The following is a 27,296-nucleotide window of genomic DNA, read 5'->3' on the forward strand; positions in this document are numbered from 1 at the left end:
GCTATGGGAAAATTTGTTCCTCCCTCAGAGTTTGGCTCCTGCAGACTTCTTATTTATTCCTGCCACTGTCCCCACCAGGTGAATTCCATGGCTGGTATACAAAAGAAGGAGAAAAACATGTGGTCCTCAGCTGTCGGGTTTCCTTTTCCATTCAAATCAAAGTGGGAGGTTTCTCTTTACTCTCAGTCTGGACTAGAGAGCTCACTGCATGCCTTAGGTTACTTGGAGTTCATGCTAAAGGGTAAACAGGAAAGTGGTTAATGTATCATTGTCTCAGTGGTGCTCTAGATATTCTGGGCTTCTCAGGACAGCTGCTGACTACTTTTCACAGTTCTCTGTGATTAGCATGGTCAGTAGGATATAAATAAGTACATATATTTTCACAGCATATGGAGCTCAGCACAGATGTGCGCATGTACGTGTGTGTATGTTCTTCCGTGTCTTTGTTAATGGGCTTAATGGACTACAGATATCTTTATCCAGGGACGTTCACATACTCTGCCATCAAGTTATATCTCTAGTCTCTGAAATTCTTTGATTTAGGAACTGTCCCTTAGTTGTAAGGGAAGATATACAAGATAGAAGATACTTTTAATTCATGTAAATAAAACAGATGTAAAGTATTTCTCTAGGGATACATCTGCAGTACACTTATATCTATATATCTAATGATCCTTGAGTCTTCCTGACAATAAAATTTGAGGCATAATAAGAATTTTTGCTTCTCTTTCCAGGTAAAAGGAATACCTCAAAACATAAACTGTGAGGAAATTGACCGTATGCTGTCAGCTTTTAACCTGCAAGAAAACTACCATACATTATCAGGTTCAGCGAGTGGAGGAGTGAGACGCAAACTCTCTATCGTTTTAGCACTTATGGCGGGCTCCAAGGTATTCAAAAGACAAAGAAAGGGAAACTTGTGAGCACAGAGTGGGAGGTGAAGCAGGGACTCTGTATGAGTTTCTGCAGCTGTCTGGAAAACTCAGCTCTCTAAAACCTGCAAGCTGATACAAATATGAAAGGAGACATGATAACTTAGAAAGAAGGGAGTCGTCTGCATTTTTATCACAGCTGGTTTAAATGATGTTTGGGATTGTTACTATTTTTTTTAGGTTCACATCTACTTTAGTTGTCATTCTGTGCCTTAGCTCAAGTGTTCTCCCTTCAAATAGTAAAGTAACCTAGTTTGAATTATCAGTGACCATAGGACTGTTCTTCTGGCTTCTAGGTAGTGATACTTGATGAGCCATCATCCGGCATGGACCCAGTGTCAAGAAGAGCCACCTGGGATATCCTTCAGCATTATAAACACAATCGAACCATTTTACTGACCACCCACTACATGGATGAAGCTGACGTCCTGGGTGACCGTGTTGCCATCATGGTCAGGGGCACCTTGCACTGCTGTGGCTCTTCAGTCTTCCTGAAACAAATATATGGTCTCACTCCATTTGATCCTTCTTAGGATACCAATACTTTAATAATACTCTTCTAACATTACCTTCATTATATTTTTATTATATACCCAAAACTTAATGACCTTTCTCTATTCTGCAATTTTGGTCTCAATTATTATAAGTTTAAAACATTTTTTTCATTCCTTGAGATTTTCATATGTATTTTGATCACGGTTTTTTGCAATTTTACACAAAGTTGCTGACCCATTTTGTCCTTGCTGTCAATCTTTGTCTCTGTAATGTCTCCCTACATCCAGAAGGTTATTTGACTGATTGAAGTAGCTGATTGATTCATTCCTGCAATCAGTCGTTTATTGAGAGAAGGAATGAAATATCCCTTATTTTAATTTCTGTGTTGCCAACCAGTGTCATATCCGCGTCATAATGACATAAGTCTAAAGTGTTGTGATTAGCAATAAGAATGTGCTGCAGAATAAGTTAATCAAATAAGTGAGGGCTGGAGAAATAGCTCAGTGGTTTAGAACACTTGTTGCTCTTTTCTTGCAGAGGATCTAGGTTAAATTTTCATCACCTACATGGCAGCTCATAATGTATAATTCCAGTTCCAAGGAATCCATTGCCCTCTTGAACCCTCCACAGAAACTGGCATGCATGTGGTTCACAGACATATATGCAGGCCAGATACTCAAACAAATAAAATAAGGTTATATGAGTGAAATAAAGCAATTTGATACTTATATGTATCTATAATAAGTGACTAAATTGGTATCTTAAACAGTGAATTATTGTGAGTTAAAATTATAGCAGGAATTTTCACTAGAGACTATAAATGTAGGACATGGTAGTAAGATTCTAAAATTAGAGTATATAAATTTAAGTAGAAATAATTAAATGTTAATTGACATAAGTTTATTCAGGATTTGAGTCCACTCAATTCAATTACTGATCTCCTATGACTGGTTACCATGCTGTGTCCTTTATGGATTAGATTCAAAAGAGTAATCCCACTTTATAGAACATAACCCCTTGAGAAGGTCATAGATTGTATTTTGATCATATTCTCATATATAGTTGATTAGATTATTATGTTTTCTGTGTAAGGATATATTTGCCTGCATGTATGTATGTATGCACACTACATGCCTGCCTGGTACCAATGGAGGTCAGGGCATTGGACTTCCTGGAACTCAATGTGGGTGCTTGGAAAGCATCATATGGGTGCCAAGAACCAAACCTAGGCCCTCTGCAAGAGAAACAAGTGCTCTTAACTGCTGAGCCATTTCTTAAGCTGCCTGCAACCCGATAGATTCTTTTAAATATTATCTAATGTCAGTTTAGATACCAATTTCATTTTTCAAAGTTTATGAATACTTTACAGGTTGAAACATCCTGATAAAGTATATTTTATTTGTGATACTTACTTGTGTATCCTTGGGATTTAGATTAATGTCTGATAACATGATGTACAACAACAGCAAATAAATGATTATTAAGATTTCTACTTCAAAGTAAGTAGCCCAGTAACAGGAGCCTCACTTTTCTATGTCAGCTATGTTTGGTTATATGTGCTAACTCATTATGGTTCTCTAAGGATTATATTGAAATTCTAGAGGTAGTTATTATTTATTCAGTGTCTTAGAGTGCCATTTGAAAGCTTTTGTATCAGCTACCACATTTTCATTACTAAAGGTCTTTTAGCAAACCGTATCTTCTTTCTTGTAGGAGTAGATGACCTGAACCATGAAGAGCAAAAAATGGTTTTAAATGTATTAAAAAAGAAGTAGAAAGCTTCTTCAGTTGGTCATCTAAATGGTTTATTTCAGGTGCTGGATATCACATCGTCATGGAGAAGCAACAATATTGTGATGTTGATAATATCATTGCAATGATTCAGCAGCATGTTCCAGGTGCTGTGTTGGAAAATAATATAGAAAATGAATTATCATTTATCCTACCCAAAAAGTATGTATCAAGGTATGGATCTCAGTAATTCTAGATGGTTTGTGTGGGGGTTGCCAGAAACATGTTTTCATTTTCTAGACTTAGTAACCTTAGTGAGTAATGTTTTGTACTAAACCAAGTTTCTTTTTAGCTTTTACCAAGTTTCTTAGCTATCATTTGCAAGGTAGACTTAGGAAGCTCATGGCTCAATATTTCTGTTACTGAACAAAGGTTTACCTAAAAATTTCAAGTTTATTCAACATTTATCTGATACTTTCTCTTTCAAGTTTCCCAACCTAGTGGCAATAGTTTCCAATGTAAGGAATGTCACTGTTTCTGGTATACAAACAGATGCTTAGTAATGGGACCCAGAGAAATGTTAAGATGGTAAGAGTAAGATGAAGACAGAATAGCAGTTCTTAGAGAAGCTGCAACACATCTGTTTGACCTCAACTACAAGCCAAATGAGTTATTGAAGGGATACACCAAACTATTTCATTGTAATTGCCATTCTAGCTAAGAGAAATGCTTAAGTGTGTCCATTACTCACCCTCAGGGACATACCAGATTTATTTCTTATCAAATATTACTTTTAAAAATTACTAACACACACACACATATCCATCTTTGATTAATACTGGCCCCCATAAGCTCATGTATTGAACAGTTAGTCCATGGCTAGTGGAATTGTTTAGAAATAATTAGGAGGTGTGGCCTTGGAGGAGGTGCATCACTGCGGGGGGTGGGGGGCCTTGAGGTTTCAAAACCCATGCCATTCCCACACAGCATTCTCTCACATTCATTCATATTCATATTCATTCTCTCTCTCTCTCTCTCTCTCTCTCTCTCTCTCTCTCTCTCTCTCTCTCTCTCCCCAGTCCCTCCCTCCCTCCTTCCCTCCCTCCCTCCCTCCCTCCCTCCCTCCCTCCCTTCCTTCCTTCTCTCCTCTCCCTCCCTGGGAGCAATATGTACTAGGGAAACCCAACTGAGAAGGTTTCAAAGGGGAACAATAATAGCAACTGGGTTAGAGACATTCTTGTGCTATTTTTGCAAGGAATGTGACTACTTTCTGCCCTTATCCTGGGAATCTTCTAAGGCTGAGTTGAAGCATTTGGGACTAATTTCATTGGCAGAGGAGATTTCAAGATTGGCTAATCCTCACTCTGTTATGTAGTTATTAGTTATCGTTCTTGTACAGATCTACATTGAAAAAGAGCAAGCAAGGCAAAGAGAAATACAAATGTACAGTTTGAGTAAAAAATGTTACCAGAAAATTTATTGTTGGAACCTTGCTTTATGCTGGAAGAGATGAAGTAAAAATGGACTAAATGGAGTGGTACCCTCAGGATGAGACCACAGCTACCTAATTCTATGACTTCTGAAAGGCCTAAGGAATTACATGTTACTTAAAAGCAACAACAAATCAAAATTTATGCAAGTGTAGTTAAAGGAAATACTAAGTTCTCTCCAGTAAGACAACAAAACTTGGCAGCTTGGTCATGTGGTTCTGGCTTTAAAGTCATGAAGGATATAGGAATAAAGAGATTGTAAAGTCTTCCTCCATGGTTAAGGAAAGCCACTGAGGACCTGTGTGTGACAGGAGATTCCCTACATGGATCCAAGAGAGGCCATTGTGTGAAGCTGTGAAAATGATGCCTGGGTTGCATTGAACGACTCATGTTGGAATTGCCAAAACCTCTGGAGTCCTTTAGCGATGCACTTGCAGCTATCCCCTTCCCAACTCAACTCCATTTACTAAAGATTCCACCTCTTATACACACCTTGGGTACCCTTGGCACTTTCATCTCTCTCTTTCCAGACTATTTTTTATCCCACTGTATTCTACTTACAGGAACCACCACCACCACCACACAACTCCTTGGGGACTCCACCTCTTAGAACAGACAGAATCCCCATAGCTATTTCTCACAACCCTTATCCCCTTTTTATCTTTCCTACCCACAATCCTATCTGCACCTTACCAACTTGCAGAATAATGCTACCAGGGACCCCACAGTCACCCCATTTGCCTGACCCAGAGAGGCAACAGTAGGCAGAGAACAGAATACCTATCCAACAAAGACAAGATCAGATACCACATAGAAACACAATTTAGTCACAACTCCAGATGTCTATACACCAATGCAAAACTAAAACTATAAAAGGCCAAGGTAATATGCCTCCACAGAAACCCAGTAACCCTACTATAGTAAGCCCTGAGAAATATAATATACCCGAAGCACAAGACAAAGACTTCAAATAGCAATTATGAATACATTCAAGGACATTAAAAGAGAATATTAATAAATACCTTGCTGAAGATCTCCCATGCTCATGGATTGGCAGGATCAACATTGTAAAAATGGCTATCTTGCCAAAAGCAATCTACAGATTCAATGCCATCCCCATCAAAATTCCAACTCAATTCTTCAACGAATTAGAAAGGGCAATCGGCAGATTCATCTGGAATAACAAAAAACCTAAGATAGCAAAAACTCTTCTCAAGGATAAACGAACCTCTGGTGGAATCACCATGCCAGACCTAAAACTGTACTACAGAGCAATTGTGATCAAAACTGCATGGTACTGGTATAGTGACAGACAAGTAGACCAATGGAACAGAATTGAAGACCCAGAGATGAACCCACACACCTATGGTCACTTGATCTTTGACAAGGGAGCTAAAACCATCCAGTGGAAAAAAGACAGCATTTTCAACAAATGGTGCTGGCACAACTGGTGGTTATCATGTAGAAGAATGCGAATTGATCCATTTCTATCTCCTTGTACTAAGGTCAAATCTAAGTGGATTAAGGAACTCCACATAAAACCAGAGACACTGAAACTTATAGAGGAGAAAGTAGGGAAAAGCCTCGAAGATATGGGTACAGAGGAAAAATTCCTGAATAGAACAGCAATGGCTTGTGCTGTAAGATCAAGAATCGATAAATGGGACCTCATAAAATTGCAAAGCTTCTGCAAAGCAAAAGACACCGTCAATAAGACAAAAAGGCCACCAACAGATTGGGAAAGGATCTTTACCTATCCCAAATCGGATAGGGGACTAATATCCAATATATATAAGGAACTCAAGAAGGTGGACTCCAGAAAATCAAATAACCCCATTAAAAAATGGGGCTCAGAGCTGAACAAAGAATTCTCACCTGAGGAATACCGAATGGCAGAGAAGCAACTGAAAAAATGTTCAACATCCTTAATCATCAGGGAAATGCAAATCAAAACAACACTGAGATTCCACTTCACTCCAGTCAGAATGGCTAAGATCAAAAACTCAGGTGACAGCAGATGCTGGCGAGGATGTGGAGAAAGGGGAACACTCCTCCATTGTTGGTGGGATTGCAAGCTTGTACAACCACTCTGGAAATCAGTCTGGCGGTTCCTCAGAAAATTGGACATAGTACTACCGGAGGATCCCGCAATACCTCTCCTGGGCATATATCCAGAAGATGTCCCAACCGGTAAGAAGAACACATGTTCCACTATGTTCATAGCAGCCTTGTTTATAATAGCCAGAAGCTGGAAAGAACCCAGATGCCCCTCTACAGAGGAATGGATACAAAAAAATGTGGTACATTTACACAATGGAATACTACTCAGCTATTAAAAAAATGAATTTATGAAATTCCTAGGCAAATGGATGGACCTGGAGGGTATCATCCTGAGTGAAGTAACCCAATCACAAAGGAACTCGCACAATATGTACTCACTGATAAGTGGATATTAGCCCAGAAACTTAGGATACCCAAGATATAAGATACAACTTGCCAAACGCATGAAATCCATTTATCAATTCTTGATCTTAAACCATGCCCCATTGGAGTTTTGTTTAGGAAGTTTCCCCGTGTGCCAATGAGTTCAAGGCTCTTTCCCACTTTCTCTTCTATTGGATTCAGTGTATCCGGTTTTGTGTTGAGGTCTTTGATCCACTTGGACTTGAGCTTTGTGCAAGGTAACAAATACGGATCTATTTTCATTTTTCTACACACAGATTGCCAGTTAGACCAGCACCATTTATTGAAGATGCTTTCTTTTTTTTCCCCATTGTATATTTTTGGCTTGTCAAAGATCAAGTATCCATAAGTGTGTGGTTTTATTTCTGGGTCTTCTATTCTATTTCATTGATCAACATGTCTGTCTGTTCCAATATCATTCTGTTTTTATCACTATTGTTCTATAGTAAAGCTTGAGGTCAGGGATGGTAATTCCCAGAAGTTCTTTTATTGCTAAGAATAGTTTTCACTGTTCTGGGTTTTTTGTTTTTCCAGTTGAATTTGAGACTTGTTCTTTCCATGTCTGTGAAGAATTGTGTTGGGATTTTGATGGGTATTGTGTTGAATCTGTAGTTTGCCTTTGGTAGGATTGCCATTTTTACTATGTTAATTCTACCAATCCATGAGCATGGGAGATCTCTCCATTTTCAGAGGTCATGCAGGTCATTTACTTGCTTGGTTAGAGTCACACCAAGATATTTTATATTATTTGTGACTATTGTCAAGGGCGTTGTTTCTCTAATTTCTTTCACAGCCTGTTTATCATTTGTATAAAGGAAGACTACTGGTTTATTTGAGTTAATTTTATATCCAGCCACTTTGCTGACGTTGTTTATCAGCTGTGGTTCTCTGGTAGAATTTTTGGAGTTGCTTATGTATACTATCATATCTTCTGAAAATTATTCCATGTTTGATTGATATCCCTAGGAGGCCTGCCCTTTTCTTAAGGGAAACAGAAGAGGAATAGATCTGGGGATAAGAGGAGATGGAAGAGGATGGGAGGAGAAAAGTGTGATCAGGAGACAATATGTGAAAAAAGAATAAAATGTATATTTATTCTTATATGTAGATATATATAAAGTATCCCAACCAAAATAACCCAGGGGCAGATGGTTTTAGGGCAGAATCCTACTATAACTTTCAAAGAAGAGTTAATGCTAATACTCCTAAAATTATTTCAAAGTAGAAAAAAGAAGGAACATTGCTCAATTTGTTTTGCAAAGCCACATTATCCTGATAGATAACCAAACCACATAAATACCCAATAAGAAAAAGAATTACAGATGTTCCCCCTTGTGAACATATTTGCAAAAATCCTCAATTAAATACTTGAAACAAAATCCCAGCATGCATCAAGAAGATCATCCAACCATGATCCAGTAGACTTCATCCCAGAAATTCAGGGATGGTTCAACACAGGTAAGTCAATAAATGTAATCCTACACATAAACAGACTGAAGGACAAAAAATACTTGATCATCTTATTAGGAGTGAAAAGTGCCTATGACAAAATCCAACATTGCTTCATGAAAAAAAAGTACTAGAGAGACTAGGGATATGAGGGACAAACTTCAACATAAGAAAATTTACAGCAAGCCAACAACCAACACCAAGCCAAATGGAGAAAAACCCAATGTATTTCCACTAAAATCAGGAATAAGTCAAGGATGGCTACTGTTTCTCTACCTATTGAATATAAGGCTTGACTAGCTAGAGCAATAAAAAAAAATGTTTAATGATATAAATAGGAAAGGGAGAAGTCAAAGTATCCTAATTTTCAGGTGATATGATTATATACTAGGAAATGTCTACTCCTGATAAACACTTTCAGCTTAGCAGCAGGATATAAAATTAATGTTACAAAAGTTAGTAGCCTCCATTTATGCAAATAACAGACTTACTGAAAAAGGAATAAAGGGAAGCAGCATCTTTCACAATGGCCTCAAAAAATATACTGGAATAACTAATCAAGCAAGTGATCGATTTGTATAATAAAAAACTTTAAGACACTGAAGAAAGAAATTGAAGATAGCACTAGAAAATGAAAAGATCTTTCATTCTCACAGACCAATACAATCAATATTGTGAAAATGGCCATCCTACCAAAAGCAGTCTACAGAAAAATCCTATGAATATTATTCATATAAGCTAAAAAAAAACCTTAAACTTCATATGGAAATGCAAAAACTCAGAATAGCTAACACAATCTTGAATAATGGAAATATCAACACTCCACATTTTATGCTGTACTATAGAGATGTAGTAATTAAAAACAGTATGGCATTGGCATAAAAGCAGATTGGCCAATGGAATAGAACTGAAGATCTTGACATAACTCTTCAAACCTATATACATTTGATTTTTTTTTTACAAAGAAGCCAGAAATATACACTGAAGAAAATATAGCATCTTCAACAAATAGTGCTGGTCAAACTGGATAGATGCATGTAGAAAAATGAAGTCTAATATCCTGCACAAAACTATACTCCAAATGGATCAGAGACTTCAAAACCAGATGTGCTGAATCTGATAGAAGAGAAAACATGGAATATATTGTAATTAATAACACAAAAAGGACTTTTGATCAAGACCTGCATAGTGTAGTCAGTCATTAAGGACAGCAATTAATATATGGAACCTCATGAAGCTAAAAGTTGTCTTGTTTATACAGCAAATGACACCATCATTTAAATACAGAGGAAGCCTACAGAATGGCAAAAAGTATTCACCAGTCCCTAATATATACAAAGAACAAACAAAACAAAAGAAAATCCTGAATATGAAAACAACTTGGTTTTAAACTGGGGTTAGAACTAAACGAGGTCTCAAAAGATGAAACACGAATGGCTGAGAAGTACTTTAGAAATGTTCAAAATTCTTAGCCAAAGGGAAATGCAAATTAAAACTATTCTGAGATTTCATCTTACCATAGTCAGAAAAGCCAAGGTGAATAAGCCAAATGACAGCTCACGCTGGCAAGATTGTAGGAAAGAGGGAGCATACGCCCATGGCTGGCAAGAGTGAAAATTCTTACGGCCACTATGGAAGTCAGTGTGGAGGATTCTCACAATCTTACTGCAGAGATACTTGTTCATACGTGTTCATTACTGCTCTATTCATAAGAGCAAGAAATTGAGATCAGCCTAGATATCCATCAGCTAATGAGTGGATAGTGAAAATGTGGTACATTTACACAGTAGAATTATTAGATGTTAAGAGAATAAAATTATGAAATTTGTATGTAAATGGGTGGAGCTATAAACAACCATCCCAAGGAACCTAACTTAGACCCAGATAGACATTACATGTTCACTCTTATATGTGGGTGTTAACTTTTAAGCCTTTGATATGTATGTTTCATTTAGAATACCCACAGAAGCTAAGTAGCTAGTGAGAAATCAATGGAGATGAGGAGGAGCTTTCAAGAAAGTGGAAATAGGATATAGAATTGCAAAGTGGTAACAGGGAAGCTAGAAAGAGATTAAATAGGAAAAGGCATGAGAGGACAGGATAAATACAAAATTATACAGAAGGGAAACTAATAGTAAATTCTTGAAAACCATCTACCATGGAAACTAGATTGTATACATGTATTAAAGAAATTTAAATGGAGTTACTATATAATGGGGGAGACAATGTGCCAGCCAGACATTTATGATACAAGTAAAACACCCATTACCAGAAGTGGATTACATCTTGTTGAGCCATTGGCCAAAGGGGTATCATAACCTTTCTTCCCAAGCATTGCAGGTGTTTGCTAATGCTATATGATACTATCCACAACCTGAAATTAAGCCCTATTATTGAAGATACCATTTATGTCATCGATCATGGAGGAATCAAGTTGGTGCCCAACTAGAAACTTAAATTATATCAGTAACCTAACTATAAGATATACCCACTGATGCAGTAGTGGCACAAACGTTGCAGAAGCGATCAACCACTTTATTACTGGATTCAAGGCCCATTTTGTGAGATGGAGCCCATACCTGACACTGCTAAAGTGGTCAAAAACCTGTAATTAGACAGGGCATTTATTTTGCTAAATGAAAATAATAGTAAAATGCTTCCTAATGACATATTGCTAGACTAATAGATCAATGGCTCACTCGACCTTCATCAGAAAAGCTTCTTACAATAGATGGTAAAGAACCCAGAGCCACAGTTGGCCAGTGGAGAGAGTAAGCCCTAAATGAGATGTCTTCACTAAAAGCCTTCCACTCAAGGATAAGGGATCTAGTCAGAAAAGGAGTTAGAAAGATTATAAAAACCAGAGGGGATGGGTGACTCAAGGAAACAGTTTCTTCCATACACAACAGGCCTAATTTACATATGAACTCAGAGACTATAGCAGAATGCATAATACATACCCAAGTGTAAGCCAGACAAAATCCCTGTACATAAAATGGACACACACACAAAAACAATCTAACCAAGAATCTGTTTGCAATTGATAATTGCTAGGAGACAGAAAAGCAGTCTTCTACAATGAAGTCACATTGAGTGTATCAACTACACTTCAGGGCAAACCCCATGTTGGCCAACACAAAACTGACTCCATGTTTTTATGTGTTTTCTGTTCATTTGCTTGCTTCTTTGGCTTGATTTAAAAAAAAAAAAAAAAGGAGTTCTTTTTTGCATCTTTAAAATATGCTTTTGGTAAGAAAAAAATGAAATTGCTGTGTGGGCAGGTGGGGAGGATCTAAGAGGTATTGAGGAAGAGAAAAATATAATCAAAACATATTGTAAGAAAAATTTTAAGTGAATAAAAAAGGATTCTTAAAGACATTAGGTACGATATACTGGTAACTAGTCTGTAGATTTTGAATTTTTTTCTCAGTCCAAGACCCAAACTGCATTCTCACAGAAGAGCCGTTGCCTCTCTAATATGTGTCACATACCATTTGTTACCTAATTTGTCTTTATAACTTTCATACTTTTTTAATGCAAGCTTTTTGTTGTTTTTTTTTTTTTTTTGTAAAGTAGATTCAATAATGTCTGGATTTTATTGCTTCATTATTAGATTGAAGCTGTACATTTTTGTCACACACAAAAAAAAGTTCTGCTTTTCTCCATGAGATATATTGGGGAAATATGTGGTAAACTCATTATATGGCAAATAATTTTAATGACTTTAATGTTTTATTTGTCATTCTCCATTGTAATGTACCAACTCCTTATATTTAACATAAAAGTCTTCTGAAATTTCCTAGCTATTCATTAAAAAAATTAATTTCTTTGCAATGCTGGAGATTGAATTCAAGGCCTTGTGCATACTGGGAAAAAACTTTTCCACTGACCTCTATCCCCAATCATAAGAATTTTAAAAGGGGAAAAATAATAGGAAAGAATACAGTTTATAATACTAAATGGAGAAAACTGAAGTCCTTGCATTTTATTCCATTACTGAAAAAGAAAATCAAGAATATATAATTTAACCAGACCCAATACCCACTCTTCCTTCTTCCTTCTTTCTTCACAGATTTGAAACTTTGTTTACAGAGTTAGAAATGAGACAAAAAGCACTAGGCATTGCCAGCTTTGGAGCTTCGATCACTACAATGGAAGAGGTTTTTGTTAAGTGAGTTATAATAACCAGGAAAAAAATTCTACCCCTAAACTCCTATGTTAATTTAAGGAAAAAACTTACCAATTTGCAGCTGAAATAAAGTGTCACTACATTTTCAAATATGCTATTTTACAGCAATGTATTTCAATGTGGTATAAAGATGTTGAACTTGAGTCTTTTATTATTTTTTTTTTTTTTTTACAGTCCAGATTTTATTCCCCACCCCAGGTCCAACCTATGACTGTTCCACATACCATATCTCCTCCCCAGCCCCTTGACTCCACGAGGATATACTCACCCCCCACCACTCACCATACCTAACTGCTGAGTTCCCAGGGGCCTCCAGTCTCTTGAGTGTTAGGTGTATCATCTCAGACTAAGCACAGACCCAGAAGTCCTCTGCTGCATATGTGTTGGGGCCTCATATAAGCTGGTGTTTGCTGCCTGTTTGGTGGTTTAGTGTCTTAGAGATCTCAAGGGTCCAGATTAATTGAGACTGCTGGTCCTCCTACATGGTCTCCCTCCTCAGCTTCCTGCAGCTTTCTCCTAGTGCAACCACACGGGTCAACAGCTTCTGTCCATTGGTTGGGTGCAAATATCTGCATCTGACTCTTTCAGCTGCTTGTTGGGTCGTTCGGAGGGCAGTCATGCAAGGTCTCTTTTTATGAGCAATCCATAGCCTCAGTAAAAGCATCAGGTCTTAGGACCTCCCCTTGAATTAGATCCCACTTTGAGCCTGTTGCTGGACCTTCTTTTCCTCAGGCTCCTCTCCATTTACATCCCTGTAATTCTTTCAGACAGGAACAATTATGAGTCAGAGTTTTGACTGTGGGATGGCAACCCCCTCATTTGATGCCCTGTCTTTCTGCTGGAGATGGGCTTTATAAGTTCCCTCTCCCCAGTGTTGGGCATCTCATCTGAGGTCCCTCTCTTTGAGTCCTTAGAGTCTCTTACCTCCCAGGTCTCTGATGCATTCTGGAGGGTCCCCCCAACCTCCCACCTCCCAAGTTACCTGTTTCCATTCTTTCTGCAGGCCCTCAGGGCTTCAGTTCTATTCCCTCACCCAATACCAGATCTGGTTATCCTCTCTCCCCTAACCCTACCCTGTCCACTTTCCCTCCCAGGCCTTCCCTTCATCCCTACTTGTGATTGCTTTCTTCTCCCTCCCTAGTGATATTGAGGCATCCTTTCTTGGACCATTCAGTTTGTTGACCTTTTTGAGTTCTGTGAACTATATTTGGAGTATCTGTACTTTTTTTAAGCTAATATCCACTTATTAGTGAGTACATACCATGCATGTCCTTGTGGGTCTGAGTTACCTCACTCAGGATGATATTTTCTAGTTCCATCCATTTGCCTGCAAAACTCAGGATGTCCTCAGTCTTAATAGCTGAGTAGTGTTCCATTGTGTAAATGAACCACATTTTCTGTATCCATTCTTCTGTCGTGGGACATCTGGGTTGTTTCCAGCTTCTGGCTATCACAAATAAGGCCACTATGAACATAGGAACACTTGCCCCTGTGGCATGGTGGGGCATCACTTGGGTATATTCCCAAGAGTGGTATTGCTGGGTCATAAAGTAGATCTATTTTCAATTTTCTGAGGAACCTGCGGATTGATTTCCAGAGTGGTTGTACCAGTTTACAATCCCACGGGCAATGGAAAAGTGTTCTTCTTTCTCCACATCCTTTCTAACATGTGTTGTCACCTGAGGTTTTCATTTTAACCATTCTGATTGGTGTAATGTGGAATCTCAGGGTCATTTTGATTTGCATTTCTCTGATCACTAAGGACTTTGAACATTTCTTTAGTTGCTTCTCAGCCATTCGAGTTTCCTCTGTTGTGAATTCTTGGTTTAGTTCTATACCCCATTTTTTGATTGGGTTGTTTGGTTTTTTTGGTAGTTAACTTCTTGAGTTCTTTATATATTTTGGATATTAGCCCTCTATTGGATTTGGGGTTAGTGAAGATTTTTTTCCCAATCTGTAGGTTGCCCATTTGTCTTATTGACTATGTTCTTTGCCTTACAGAAGCTTTCCAGTTTCATGAAGTCCCATTTATCAATTCTTGATCATAGAGCATGAGCCATTGGAGTTCTGTTTAGGAAAAATTCCCCTGTGACAATGAGTTCAAGGCTCTTTCCCACTTTCTCTTCTATTAGATTCAGTGTATCTGGTTTTATGTTGAGATCCTTGATCCATTTGGACTTGAGCTTTGCAGAAGGTGAAAATATGGGTCTATTTTCATTTTTCTACATACAAATAGACAGTTAGACCAAGACCATTTATTGAAAATGCTTTCTTTTTTCCATTGTATATTTTTTGGCATCTTTGTCAATGATTAAGTGTCTGTAAGTGTGTGGTTTTATTTCTGGTTCTTCAATTATATTCCACTGATCAACATGTCTGTCTCTGTACCAATACCATGCAGTTTTTATCACTATTGCTCTGTAGTAAAGATTGAGGTCAGGGGTGGTGATTCCCCCAGCCTTTCTTTTATTAAGAGTTATTTTCTCAGGGGCTGGTGAGATGGCTCAGTGGGTAAGAACACTGACTACTCTTCCAGAGGTCCTGAGTTCAAATCTCAGCAACCACATGGCGGCTCACAACCACCCATTATGAGATCTGACACCCTCTTCTGGTGCATCTGAAGTCAGCTATAATGTACTTAAGCTTAATAATAAATTAATCTTTAAAAAAAAGAATTGTTTTCACTCTTCTGGGCCTTTACAGATGAATTTGAGAATTCCTCTTTCTATGTCTATGAAGAATTGTGTTGGGATTTTGATGGAGATTGCATTGAATCTATAGATTGCCTTTGGTAAGATGTCCAATTTTACTATATTAATTCTGTCAATCCATGAGCATGGGAAATCTCTTCATTTTCTGAGATCTTCTTATATTTCTTTCTTGAAAGACTTGAAGTTATTGTCATACAGGTCTTTCACTTGTTTGGCTAGAGTTACCCAAAGATATTTTATATTATTTGTGGCTATTGTGAAGAGAGTTGTTTCCCTAATTTCTTTCTCAGCCTGTTATCATCTGTATAAAGGAAGGCTATTGATTTATTTGAGTTAATTTTATACCCAGCCACTTTGCTGAAGTTGTTTATCAGCTGGAGAAGTTCTGGGGTCACTTATGTATACTACCATATCATCTGCAAATAGTGATACCTTTATTTCTTCTTTGCCAGTTTGTATCCCCTTGATGTCTTACTGTTGTCTTATTGTTTTAGCGAGCACTTCTACTACTATAGTGAATAGAGGGAGAGTGGGCATCCTTGTCTTCTCCCTGATTTCAGTGGGATTGCTTCAAGTATGTCTCCATTTAATTTGATATTGGCTGTTGGTTTGCAGTAAATTGCTTTTATTATGTTTAGGTATGGGTCTTGAATTCCTGATCTCTCTAATACTTTTTACATGAAGGGGAGCTGTCAAATGCTTTTTCTACATCTAAGGAGATGATCCTGTGATAATTTTCTTTGAGTTTGTTTATATAGTGGATTAGGTTAATGGATTTTCATATATTGAACCAACCTTGCATCCCTGAGATGAAGCCTACTTGGTCATGATGAATGATGGTTTTGATGTGTTCTTGGATTCGGTATGCAAGAATTTTATTGAGTATTTTTACATCAATATTCATAAGCGAGATTGGTCTGAACTTCTCTTTTTTGGTTGGTTCCTTGTGTGGTTTATGTATCAGAGTAATTGTGGCTTCATAGAACAAGTTAGGTAGTGTTCCTTCTGTTTCTATTTTATGGAATAGTTTGAGGAATATTGGTATCAGGTCTTCTTTGAAGGTGTGGTAAAATTCTGCACTAAATCCATCTGGCCCTAGGCTTTGTTTGTTTGTTTGTTTAGGAGGTTTTTAATGACTTTTTCTATTTCCTTATTCAATGTGGGCCTGTTTAGATAGTTTACCTACTCTTGATTTAACTTTGGTATGTGGTATCTGTCTAGAAACCCACCCATTTCATCTAGATTTTACAGTTTTGTTGAGTATAGGCTTTTATAGTAGGATCTGCGGTTTGTTTTGTTTTTTTTTTTTTAATTTCCTCCATTTCTCTTGTTATGTCTCCCTTTTCATTTCTGATTTTGTTAATTTGGATACTGCCTCTGGGCCCTTTAGTGAGTTTGGCTAGGGGTTTATCTATCTTGTTAATTCTCTCAAAGAACCAGCTTTTGGTTTTGTCGATTCTTTGTACTGTTCTCTTTGTTTGTATTTGGTTGATTTCGGCCCTGAGTTTGACTATTTCCTACCTCTACTCCTCTTGGTCAAGTTTGCTTTTTGTTTTAGAGCTCTCAGATGTGCTGTTAAGTTGTCAGTGAAAGATCTCTCTAGTTTCTTTACCAGGACACTTAGTGCTTCATTATATCCCATAAGTTTGAATATGATGTGTCAACATTTTCATTACATTCCAGGAACTCTTTAATTTCTTTATTTCTTCTGTGACCAAGTTATCATTGAGTGGAGAGTTGTTAAGTTTCCACGTGTTTGTGGGCTTTCTGTTGTTTTTGCTGTTATTAAAGACCAACCTTAGGCCATGGTAATATGATAGGATGCATGAGATTATTTCAATCTTCCTCTATTGGTTGAGGGTTGTTTTGTGACCAATTATATGGTCAATTTTGGAGAAGGTACCATGAGGTCCTGAGAAGAAAGAGTATTCTTTTGTTTTAGGGTGAAATGTTCTGTAAATATCTGTTAAATCCATTTGGTTCATGACCTCTATTAGTTTCACTGTGTCTCTGTTTAGTTTCTGTTTCAAAGATCTGCATTGGTTAGAGTGGGATGTTGAAGTCTACCACTATTATTGTGTGGAGTTCAATGTATGTTTTGAGCTTTAGTAAAGTTTCTTTTATAAATGTGGATGCTCTTGCATTTGGGACACAAACGTTCAGAAATGAGACTTTCTCTTGGTGGATTTTTCCCCTTGATGAATATGAAATGTCCTTCCTCATCACACCTGATAACTTTTGGTTGAAAGTCTAATTTATTGGATATTAGGATGTCAACTCCAGCTTGTTTCCTGGGACCACTTGCTTGGAAGACCTTTTTCCATCCTTTTACGCTGAGATAGTGGTTGTCTTTGTTATTGAGGTGTATTTCTTGTATGCAGCAAAATGTTGGATCTTGTTTGCATGTCCAGTCTGTTAACTTTTCTCTTTTTATAGGTGAGTTGAACCCATTAATATTGAGAGATATTAAAGAGAGATGACTATTGGTTCCTGATATGTTTATTTTTGTAGGTGGCTTTATGTTCTTGTGGTTCTTTCCTTTTGGCTTTGTTGTGAGATGCTTAATTATCTTGTCCTTTCTTTGTGCAGGTACCTTCCTTGTGTTGGAGTTTTCCTTCTAGGATCCTCTGTAGTACTGGATTGATAGATAGATACTGTTTGAATTTGGGTTTGTCCTGGAATGTTTTGGTTTCTCCATCTATGTTGATTGAGAGTTTTGCTCGGTTAGTATCCTGGGCTGGCATTTGTGTTCTCTTAGAGTCTGCATGACCTCTGTCCAGGCTCTTCTGGCTTTCATAGTCTCTCTTGAGAAGTCTGGTGTAATTCTGATAGGTCTACCTTTGTATGTTACTTGGCCCTTTTCCCTTGCAGCTTTTAATACTCTTTCTTTGTTCTGTGCATTTAGTGTTTTGATTATTATGTGATGACAGGATTTTCTTTTCTGGTCCCATTTATTTGGTGTTCCGTAGGCTTCTTGTACCATTATGCCCATCTCTTTAGGTTTGGGAAATTTTCTTCTATGATTTTTTTGAAGACATTTTCAGGTCCTTTGAGCTAGGAATCTTCATTCTTCTCTATTCTGATTATTCTTAGATTTGGTCTTTTCATTGTGTCCTGAATTTCCTGGGTGATTTGGGTTAGGAGATTTTTACGTTTTGAATTTTCTTTGACAGTCGTGTCGATCTCTTCTACAGTATCTTCTACACCTGAGATTCTCTCTTCTATCTCTTGTATTCTGTTGGTGATACTTACATCTGTAATTCCTGACCTCTTTCCTAGGTCAGGTTTTCCATTTTCAGGTTGGCCTCCATTTGTGTTTTCTTCATTGTTTCTACTTCCACTTTTAGGTCTTGGACCACTTTATTCAATTCCTTAACCTGTTTACTTTTGTTTTCCTGTGTTTCTTTCAGTGAGTTATAGATTTCCTCCTTAAAGGACTCTATTATCTTCATGAGATAGTATTTTAAAACAGATTGCTGATTTTCAGATGTGTTGGTGTATTCAGGGCTTGCTATGGTGGGAGAACTGGGTTCGATGATGTCTATGTTTATTGGCTTCTGTTGCTTATGATCTTGTGCTTGTCTCTCACCATCTGGATATCCCTAGTGTTTGTTGGTCTGGGTGACTCTATCTGAAGTCTGCCTCTTTTGTCCCTGAGTTGCTTCAGGTCTCCTCATAGGCCTGCAACCCTGGCTGTATCAGACCTCCTGTGAGGCCTTCCAACTGGGGGCTCTTGACAGGAACAGAGAAGCTGTTGATCTGTTGCCCTGGCTGCAGTAGATCTCCTGGGACACCTTCAGACTGTGGGGACTTCAGTGGGGCAGTCAAGCTGTTGTCCTGTGTGAAGATGTTCTCCAGGGTCCTATGGACTGTGGTTTCTATTTCCCTGTGTGCAACAGAACTCCAGGGAAGCATTCAGTCTGTCGGATCAGTTGCTCTGCATGTCTTCAAGCTGTGGTGTCAACTGCTCGACTGCAACTGATCCTCTAGGATGGGTCAGGATATGGTGTCTTCACAGGAGCAGACCAGCTAGGAGTCTGACCCAGCAGAAAGGACTGAGTGGAAGGGGCAGAAGGGGAGTGGTATTAGGGGCAGGGAGGTTGGTGGATGATGGATCCCAAGACAACCAGGCTCCTAGAAGCAGCTCTGAGACTTCAGGTGTGGGGAGGTTCTTACCAGCTGCTCTGACTGCAGCAAATCCTCTAGAATGGGTCAGGATATGGTGTCTTCATGGGAGCAGTGATGCTTTTTTTTCCTTTTTTTTAGTTAAGTATTTTCTTCATTTACATTTCCAATGCTATCCCAAAAGTCCCCCATAAACTTCCCCTCCACTCCCCTACCCACCCACTCCCACTTCTTGGCCCTGGCATTCCCCTTTACTGAGGTATATCAAGTTTGCAAGAACAAAGGGCCTCACTTGCCAAGGATGGCCGACTAGGCCATCTTCTGATACATATGCAGCTAGAGACAAGAGCTTTGGAGAGGTACTGGTTAGTTCATAGTGTTGTTCCACCTATAGGGTTGCAGACCCCTTTAGCTCCTTGAGTACTTTCTCTAGCTCCTTCATTGGGGGGCCCTGTGATCCATCCAATAGGTGACTGTGAGCATCCACTTCTGTGTTTGATAGGCCCCAGCATAGCCTCACAGGAGACAGCTATATCTGGGTCCTTTCAGCAAAATCTTGCTAGTGTATGCAATGATGTCAGCGTTTGGAGGCTGATTATGGGATGGATCCCAGGGTATGTCAGTCTCTAAATGGTCCATCCTTTCCTCTCAGCTCAAAACTTTGTCTCTGTAACTCCTTCCATGGGTGTTTTGTTCACAATTCTAAGAAGGGGAAAAGTGTCCACACTTTCATCTTCGTTCTTCTTGAGTTTCATGTGTTTTGCAAATTGTAACTTATATCTTGGGTATTCTAAGTTTCTGGGCTAATATCCATATTCAGTGAGTATATATCAAGTGAGTTCTTTTGTGATTAGGTTACCTCACTCAGGATGATGCCCTTCAGGTCCATCCATTTGCCTAGGAATTTCATAAATTCATTCTTTTTAATAACTGAGTAGTACTCCATTGTGTAAATGTACCACATTTTCTGTATCCATTCCTCTGTTGAGGGACATCTGGGTTCTTTCCAGCTTCTGGCTATTATAAATAAGGCTGCTATGAACATAGTGGAGCATGTGTCTTTCTTACTAGTTGGAACATCTTCTAGATATATACCCAGGAGAGGTATTGCTGGATCCTCCGGTAGTACTATGTCCAATTTTCTGAGGAACCACCAGACTGATTACCAGAGTGTTTGTACAAGCTTGCAATACCACCAGCAATGGAGGACTGTTCCTCTTTCTCCACATCCTCGCCAGCATCTGCTGTCAACTAAATTTTTGATCTTAGCTATTCTGACTGGTTTGAGATGTAATCTCAGGGTTGTTTTAATTTTCATTTCCCTGATGATTAAGGATGCTGAACATTTTTTCAGGTGTTTCTCAGCCATTCTGTATTCCTTAGGTGAGAATTCTTTGTTTAGCTCTGAGCCCCATTTTTAATGGGGTTATTTGATTTTCTGGAGTCCACCTTCTTGAATACTTTATATATATTGGATATTAGTCCTCTATCTTATTTAGGATAGGTAAAGATCCTTTCCCAATCTGTTGGTGGCCTTTTTGTCTTATTGACGGTGTCTTTTGCCTTACAGAAGCTTTGCAGTTTCACGAGGTCCCATTTGTCAATTCTCGATCTTACAGCACAAGCCATTGCTGTTCTATTCAGGAATTTTCCCCCTGTGCCCATATCTTCGAGGCTTTTCCCCACTTTCTCCTCTATAAGTTTCAGTGTCTGGTTTTATGTGAAGCTCCTTGATAGACTTAGATTTGACCTTGGTACAAGGAGATAGGAATGGATCAATTTGCATTCTTCTACACGATAACCACCAGTTGTGCCAGCACCATTTGTTGAAAATGCTGTCTTTGTTCCACTGGATGGTTTTAGCTCCCTTGTTGAAGATCAAGTGACCATAGGTGTGTGGGTTCATTTCTGGGTCTTCAATTCTATTCCATTGGTCTACTTGTCTGTCACTATACCAGTACCATGCAGTTTTTATCACAATTGCTCTGTAGTAAAGCTTTAGATCAGGCATGTTGATTCCACCAGAGGTTCTTTTATCCTTGAGAAGAGTTTTTGCTACCCTAGGTTTTTTGTTATTCCAGATGAATTTGCAGATTGCCATTTCTAATTTGTTGAAGAATTAATTTGGAATTTTGATGGGGATTGCATTGAATCTGGAGATTACTTTTGGCAAGATAGCCATTTTTACTATATTGATCCTGCCAATCCATGAGCATGGGAGATCTTTCCATCTTCTGAGATCTTATTTAATTTCTTTCTTCAGAGACTTGAAGTTCTTATCATACAGATCTTTCACTTCCTTAGTTAGAGTCACGCCAAGGTATTTTATATTATTTGTGACTATTGTGAAGGGTGTTGTTTCCCTAATTTCTTTCTCAGCCTGTTCATTCTTTGTGTAGAGAAAGGCCATTGACTTGTTTGAGTTAATTTTATATCCAGCTACTTCACCAAAGCTGTTTATCAGGTTTAGGAGTTCTCTGGTGGAATTTTTAGGGTCACTTATATATTCTATCATATCATCTGCAAAAAGTGATATTTTGACTTCTTCCTTTCCAATTTGTATCCCCTTGATCTTCTCTTGTTGAATTGCTCTGACTAGGACTTCAAGTACACTGTTGAATAGGTAGGGAGAAAGTGGGCAGCCTTGTCTAGTCCCTGATTTTAGTGGGATTACTTCCAGCTTCTTACCATTTACTTTGAGGTTGGCTACTGGTTTGCTGTAGATTGCTTTTATCATGTTTAGGTATGGGCCTTGAATTCCTGATCTTTCCAAGACTTTTATCATAAATGGGTGTTGGATTTTGTCAAATGCTTTCTCTGCATCTAACAAGATGATCATGTGGTTTTTGTCTTTGCTTTTGTTTATATAATGGATTACGTTGATGGATTTCCATATATTAAACCATCCCTGCATCCCTGGAATAAAACCTACTTGGTCAGGATGGATGATTGTTTTAATGTGTTCTTGGATTCGGTTAGCTAGAATTTTATTGAGTATTTTTGCATCAATATTCATGAGGGAAAATGGTCTGAAGTTCTCTATCTTTGTTGGATCTTATTGTGGTTTAGGTATCAGAGTAATTGTGGCTTCATAGAATGAGTTGGGTAGAGTACCATCTACTTCTATTTTGTGGAATAGTTTGTGCAGAACTGGAATTAGATCTTCTTCGAAGGTCTGATAGAACTCTGCACTAACCCCATCTAGTCCTGGGCATTTTTTGGTTGGGAGACTATTAATGACTGCTTCTATTTCTTTAGGGGATATGGGACTGTTTAGATCATTAACTTGATCCTGATTTAACTTTGGTACCTGGTATCTGTCTAGAAATTTGTTCATTTCGTCCAGGTTTTCCAGTTTTGTTGAGTATAGCCTTTTGTAGAAGGATCTGATGGTGTTTTGGATTTCTTCAGGATCTGTTGTTATGTCTCCCTTTTCATTTCTGATTTTGTTAATTAGGATGCTGTCCCTGTGCCCTCTCGTGAGTCTGGCTAAGGGTTTATCTATCTTGTTGATTTTCTCAAAGAACCAGCTCCTCAATTGGTTGATTCTTTGAATAGTTCTTCTTGTTTCCACTTGGTTGATTTCGCCCCTGAGTTTGATTATTTCCTGCCTTCTACTCCTCTTGGGTGAATTTGCTTCCTTTTGTTCTAGAGCTTTTAGGTGTGTTGTCAAGCTGATATTGTGTGCTCTCTCTAATTTCTTTTTGGAGGCACTCAGAACTATGAGTTTCCCTCTTAGTAATGCTTTCATTGTGACCCATAAGTTTGGGTATGTTGTGGCTTCATTTTCATTAAACTCTAAAAGTCTGTTGAGGCCTGTTTTGTGGCCAATTTATATGGTCAATTTTGGAGAAGGTCCCATGAGGTGCTGAGAAGAAGGTATATCCTTTTGTTTTAGGATAAAATGTTCTGTAGATATTTGTTAAGTCCATTTGTTTCATACCTTCTGTTAGTTTCACTGTGTCCCTGTTTAGTTTCTTTTTCCATGATCTGTCCATTGATGAAAGTGGTGTGTTGAAGTCTCCCACTATTATTGTGTGAGGTGCAATGTGTACTTTGAGCTTTACTAAAGTGTCTTTAATGAACGTGACTGCCCTTGTATTTGGAGCATAGATATTCAGAATTGAGAGTTCCTCTTGGAGGATTTTACTTTTGATGAGTATGAAGTGTCCCTTCATGTCTTTTTTGATAACTTTGGTTTGGAAGTCAATTTTATTCGATATTAGAATGGCTACTGCAGCTTGTTTCTTCAGACCATTTGCTTGGAAAATTGTTTTCCGGCCTTTCACTCTGAGGTAGTGTCTGTCTTTTTGCCTGAGATGGGTTCCCTGTAAGCAGCAGAATGTTGGGTCCTGTTTGTGTAGCCAGTCTGTTAGTCTATGTCTTTTTATTGGGGAATTGAGTCCATTGATATTAAGAGATATTAAGGAAAAGTAATTGTTGCTTCCTATTATTTTTGTTGTTAGAGTTGGCATTCTGTTCTTGTCACTGTCTTATTTTTGGTTTGGTGAGGGATTACTTTCTTGCTTTTTCTAGGGCGTGGTTTCCATCCTTGTATTGTTTTTTTTTCTGTTATTATCCTTTGAAGGGCTGGATTCGTGGAAAGATAATGTGTGAATTTGGTTTTGTCATGGAATACTTTGGTTTCTCCATGTATGGTAATTGAGAGTTTGGCTGGGTATAGTACCTTGGCTGGCATTTGTGTTCTCGTAGTGTCTGTATAACCTGTCCAGGCTCTTCTGGCTTTCATAGTCTCTGGTTAAAAGTCTGCTGTAATTCTGATAGGCCTGCCTTTATATGTTACTTGACCTTTTTCCCTTACTGCTTTTAATATTCTATCTCTATTTAGTGCATTTGTTGTTCTGATTTTTATGTGTCGGGAGGAATTTCTTTTCTGGTCCAGTCTATTTGCATTTCTGTAGGCTTCTTGTATGATCATGGTCATGTCTTTCTTTAGGTTTGGGAAGTTTTCTTCTATAATTTTGTTGATGATATTTGCTGGCCCTTTTAGTTGAAAATCTTCATTCTCATCAACTCCTATTATCCGTAGGTTTGGTCTTCTCATTGTGTCCTGGATTTCCTGGATGTTTTGAGTTAGAACCTTTTTGAATTTTGCATTTTCTTTGATTGTTGTGCCGATGTTCTCTATGGGATCTTCTGTACCTGAGATTCTCTCTTCCATCTTCTGTATTCTGTTGCTGATGCTCGCATCTGTGGTTCCAGATTTCTTTCCTAGGGTTTCTATCTCCAGTGTTGCCTCACTTTGGGTTTTCTTTATTGTGTCTACGTCCCTTTTTAGGACTAGTATGGTTTTGTTCATTTCCATCACCTGTTTGAATGTGTTTTCCTGTTTTTCTTTAAGGACTTCTACTTGTTTGTTTGTGTTTTCCTGTTTTTCTTTAAGGACTTGTAACTCTTTAGCAGTGTTCTCCTGTATTTCTTTAAGTGAGTTAATAAAGTCCTTCTTGATGTCCTCTACCATCATCATGAGATATCCTTTTAAATCTGGGTCTAGCTTTTTGGTGTGTTGGGGTGCCCAGGACTGGGTGAGGTGGGAGTGCTGCATTCTGATGATTGTGAGTGGTCTTGGTTTCTGTTAGTAAGATTCTTACGTTTGCCTTTCACCATATGACAATCTTGGTGGTCCCAAGATAGCATGGAGAGTCCTCTAGGGGACCTTGGGGGTGTCTGCCAACTGTGCACCCAAGGTGACCCAGTGCTGGCGCTGACCGGAAGGGCCTTGTGACCCTGGTCAGGCTGGGTTTTCTGCTTCCCTAATGCTGTCTCAGGTCCTGTGCAATTGGATTGGAACAGAAGTTGTGTTCCACTCATCGGTTGTCCTAAGATTGCGTGGAAAGTCCTCTAGGGGACCTTGGGAGTGTCTGCCGACTCCACACCCAACCAGAAGCACTAATTCTTAATACACGTCTTTTTCTTTTAAACTTTTTTCATAATTTCATGAGTAAATACTTTATTTACATCGTTTCCAGCCATATTCTCTCTCATTCAATTCCTCCCTTTCCTACTCTCAAATTTACAACCTTGTCTTTATTATTACATATATATATAATTTACAGATATACATACATACATACATACATACATACATACATACATACATACATTCTCTCTCTCTCTCTCTCTCTCTCTCTCTCTCTCTCTCTCTCTCCTGAGTGAACACTCAGGATTGGATAACCTATCAGGGGCCTCATTCCTGGATGTAGTATTTTCCCTCTTTTATCAGTCATTGACTGAATATAGCTCTTTAAGAGTGGGGCTTTGTGAGATTTCTCAAATCCACAAAGACATATCGACTGGTGTACTAATTATGCAGGGCTTGTTTAGGCAGCCATAAATGTTAAGGTTTCATGGATACAACTCCCTACCATATATAGAAGACACTGTCACACAGCAGATATCCTGTTCCTTTGTCTCTTACAGTTTTTCCACCTCATCTTCTGTGCTGTTCCCTGAGCCTTAGATGTAGCAGTTGTGTTATAGATGTATCAACTGAGGATGGGCACTCTACAATTTTTTTCTCTGCATTTCAACCAGTTGCACATGTTTGTAATGGTCTTTATCTGCTAAAATAAACTTTGTTGATGAGGTTGAGAACTACAGTTATCTGTGGTTATAAGGATAGGTGTACAGAATGTAGTTGGGAATCATGGTTTGGGGAAGTGGCTATAGTGAGTTCTCCTCAAGTAGTTGGCTAGGTTTTCAGCACAAGGCATGAATTCTCTCCTATCAAGCATACTTAAATCCAATTAGATAGTTGTTAGTTGCCCCCAAGATATAAGTACCACTATTGTACCCTTGGGGGTATCTGGCCAAGCTTATCATTGTGCTTTGGAGCTTTTACAGCTGCACAGGATAATTGATTCCTTTTTTATTCTTGACATCTTGAATAGCTTTTTCTATTACTGTGAGAGCTAGTCCTTGGTATGAGTCTTCCAGGTCAGTTCCAGCTCAATTTTCTAAATCCTGTGTCCAAAGTATGTAGTGTCTTTAGCTCTTAGGGCTTATTTTCAAGTTCTGGGAGGCAACCAAGAACAATATCAACACTCTATATTATTTTATTTTATAGGCTGGCTTCATAATTTTGAAGCAAAGTAATTTCAGACCATGATCAGAAATACATTAATTCAGAAATTCATAATTAATATAGAAATTCATAATTTTTCATTCATAATATTTTCATAATTAATACAGAAATGCATTACTATAAAAGGAAATACATTGTGTTCTTTTGTGTATCTATACATGTTTAGGGTCAATAAGCTGGCAACTCCTCAAAAGAGTATTCAAACTATCCAACCATATTACTTGGCATACAGAAAGATGAGACAAGATGAGCAGCAGAATGTGAATATGCCCATAAATTATAGCAAACCAAATTTTCCCTATTTGAGTGAAATTGCTACTGTTAAATTTAACACTGGGGTAAGCATATTACATTTAGTAAATTTTATATATTTTATTTAAAATATAGTTATGTCAATTTACCCTTCTCTTTCCTCTTTCTAGCCCCTCACAAGTTCTCTTTCACCACCTTCTTCCATGTCCCATCCTACTGTCAAATTGATAGCATTTTTCCTTTGGTATATCATATTTTTTAATGTCTAAACTTAAAAGATGCTTCCAGTCTATCCAACTAGAAATGGATTAATCTATGGGACTTGATATGAAAGAGCTGTAGATAAAAATCCCA

General features: G+C 38.1%; 1 protein-coding gene across 3 annotated transcripts in view; it reads left to right on the forward strand.

The window, feature by feature from the left end:
• Positions 1 to 27,296, forward strand: part of Abca16 (ATP-binding cassette, sub-family A (ABC1), member 16) — a 135,246-nt gene that overhangs the window by 66,833 nt on the left and 41,117 nt on the right. For all 3 annotated transcript variants that reach the window (NM_001278943.1, XM_006507683.2, NM_001278944.1), the window contains 5 exons: positions 735 to 890; positions 1,229 to 1,439; positions 3,242 to 3,392; positions 12,633 to 12,731; positions 26,857 to 27,028. In NM_001278943.1, coding sequence (NP_001265872.1) covers positions 735 to 890; positions 1,229 to 1,439; positions 3,242 to 3,392; positions 12,633 to 12,731; positions 26,857 to 27,028 — 789 coding nt within the window. The remainder of the gene's footprint in view (positions 1 to 734; positions 891 to 1,228; positions 1,440 to 3,241; positions 3,393 to 12,632; positions 12,732 to 26,856; positions 27,029 to 27,296) is intronic.

Source organism: Mus musculus, chromosome 7 (genome assembly GCF_000001635.26).
Source record: "Mus musculus strain C57BL/6J chromosome 7, GRCm38.p6 C57BL/6J".
NCBI classification, from domain to species: Eukaryota; Metazoa; Chordata; class Mammalia; order Rodentia; family Muridae; genus Mus; species Mus musculus.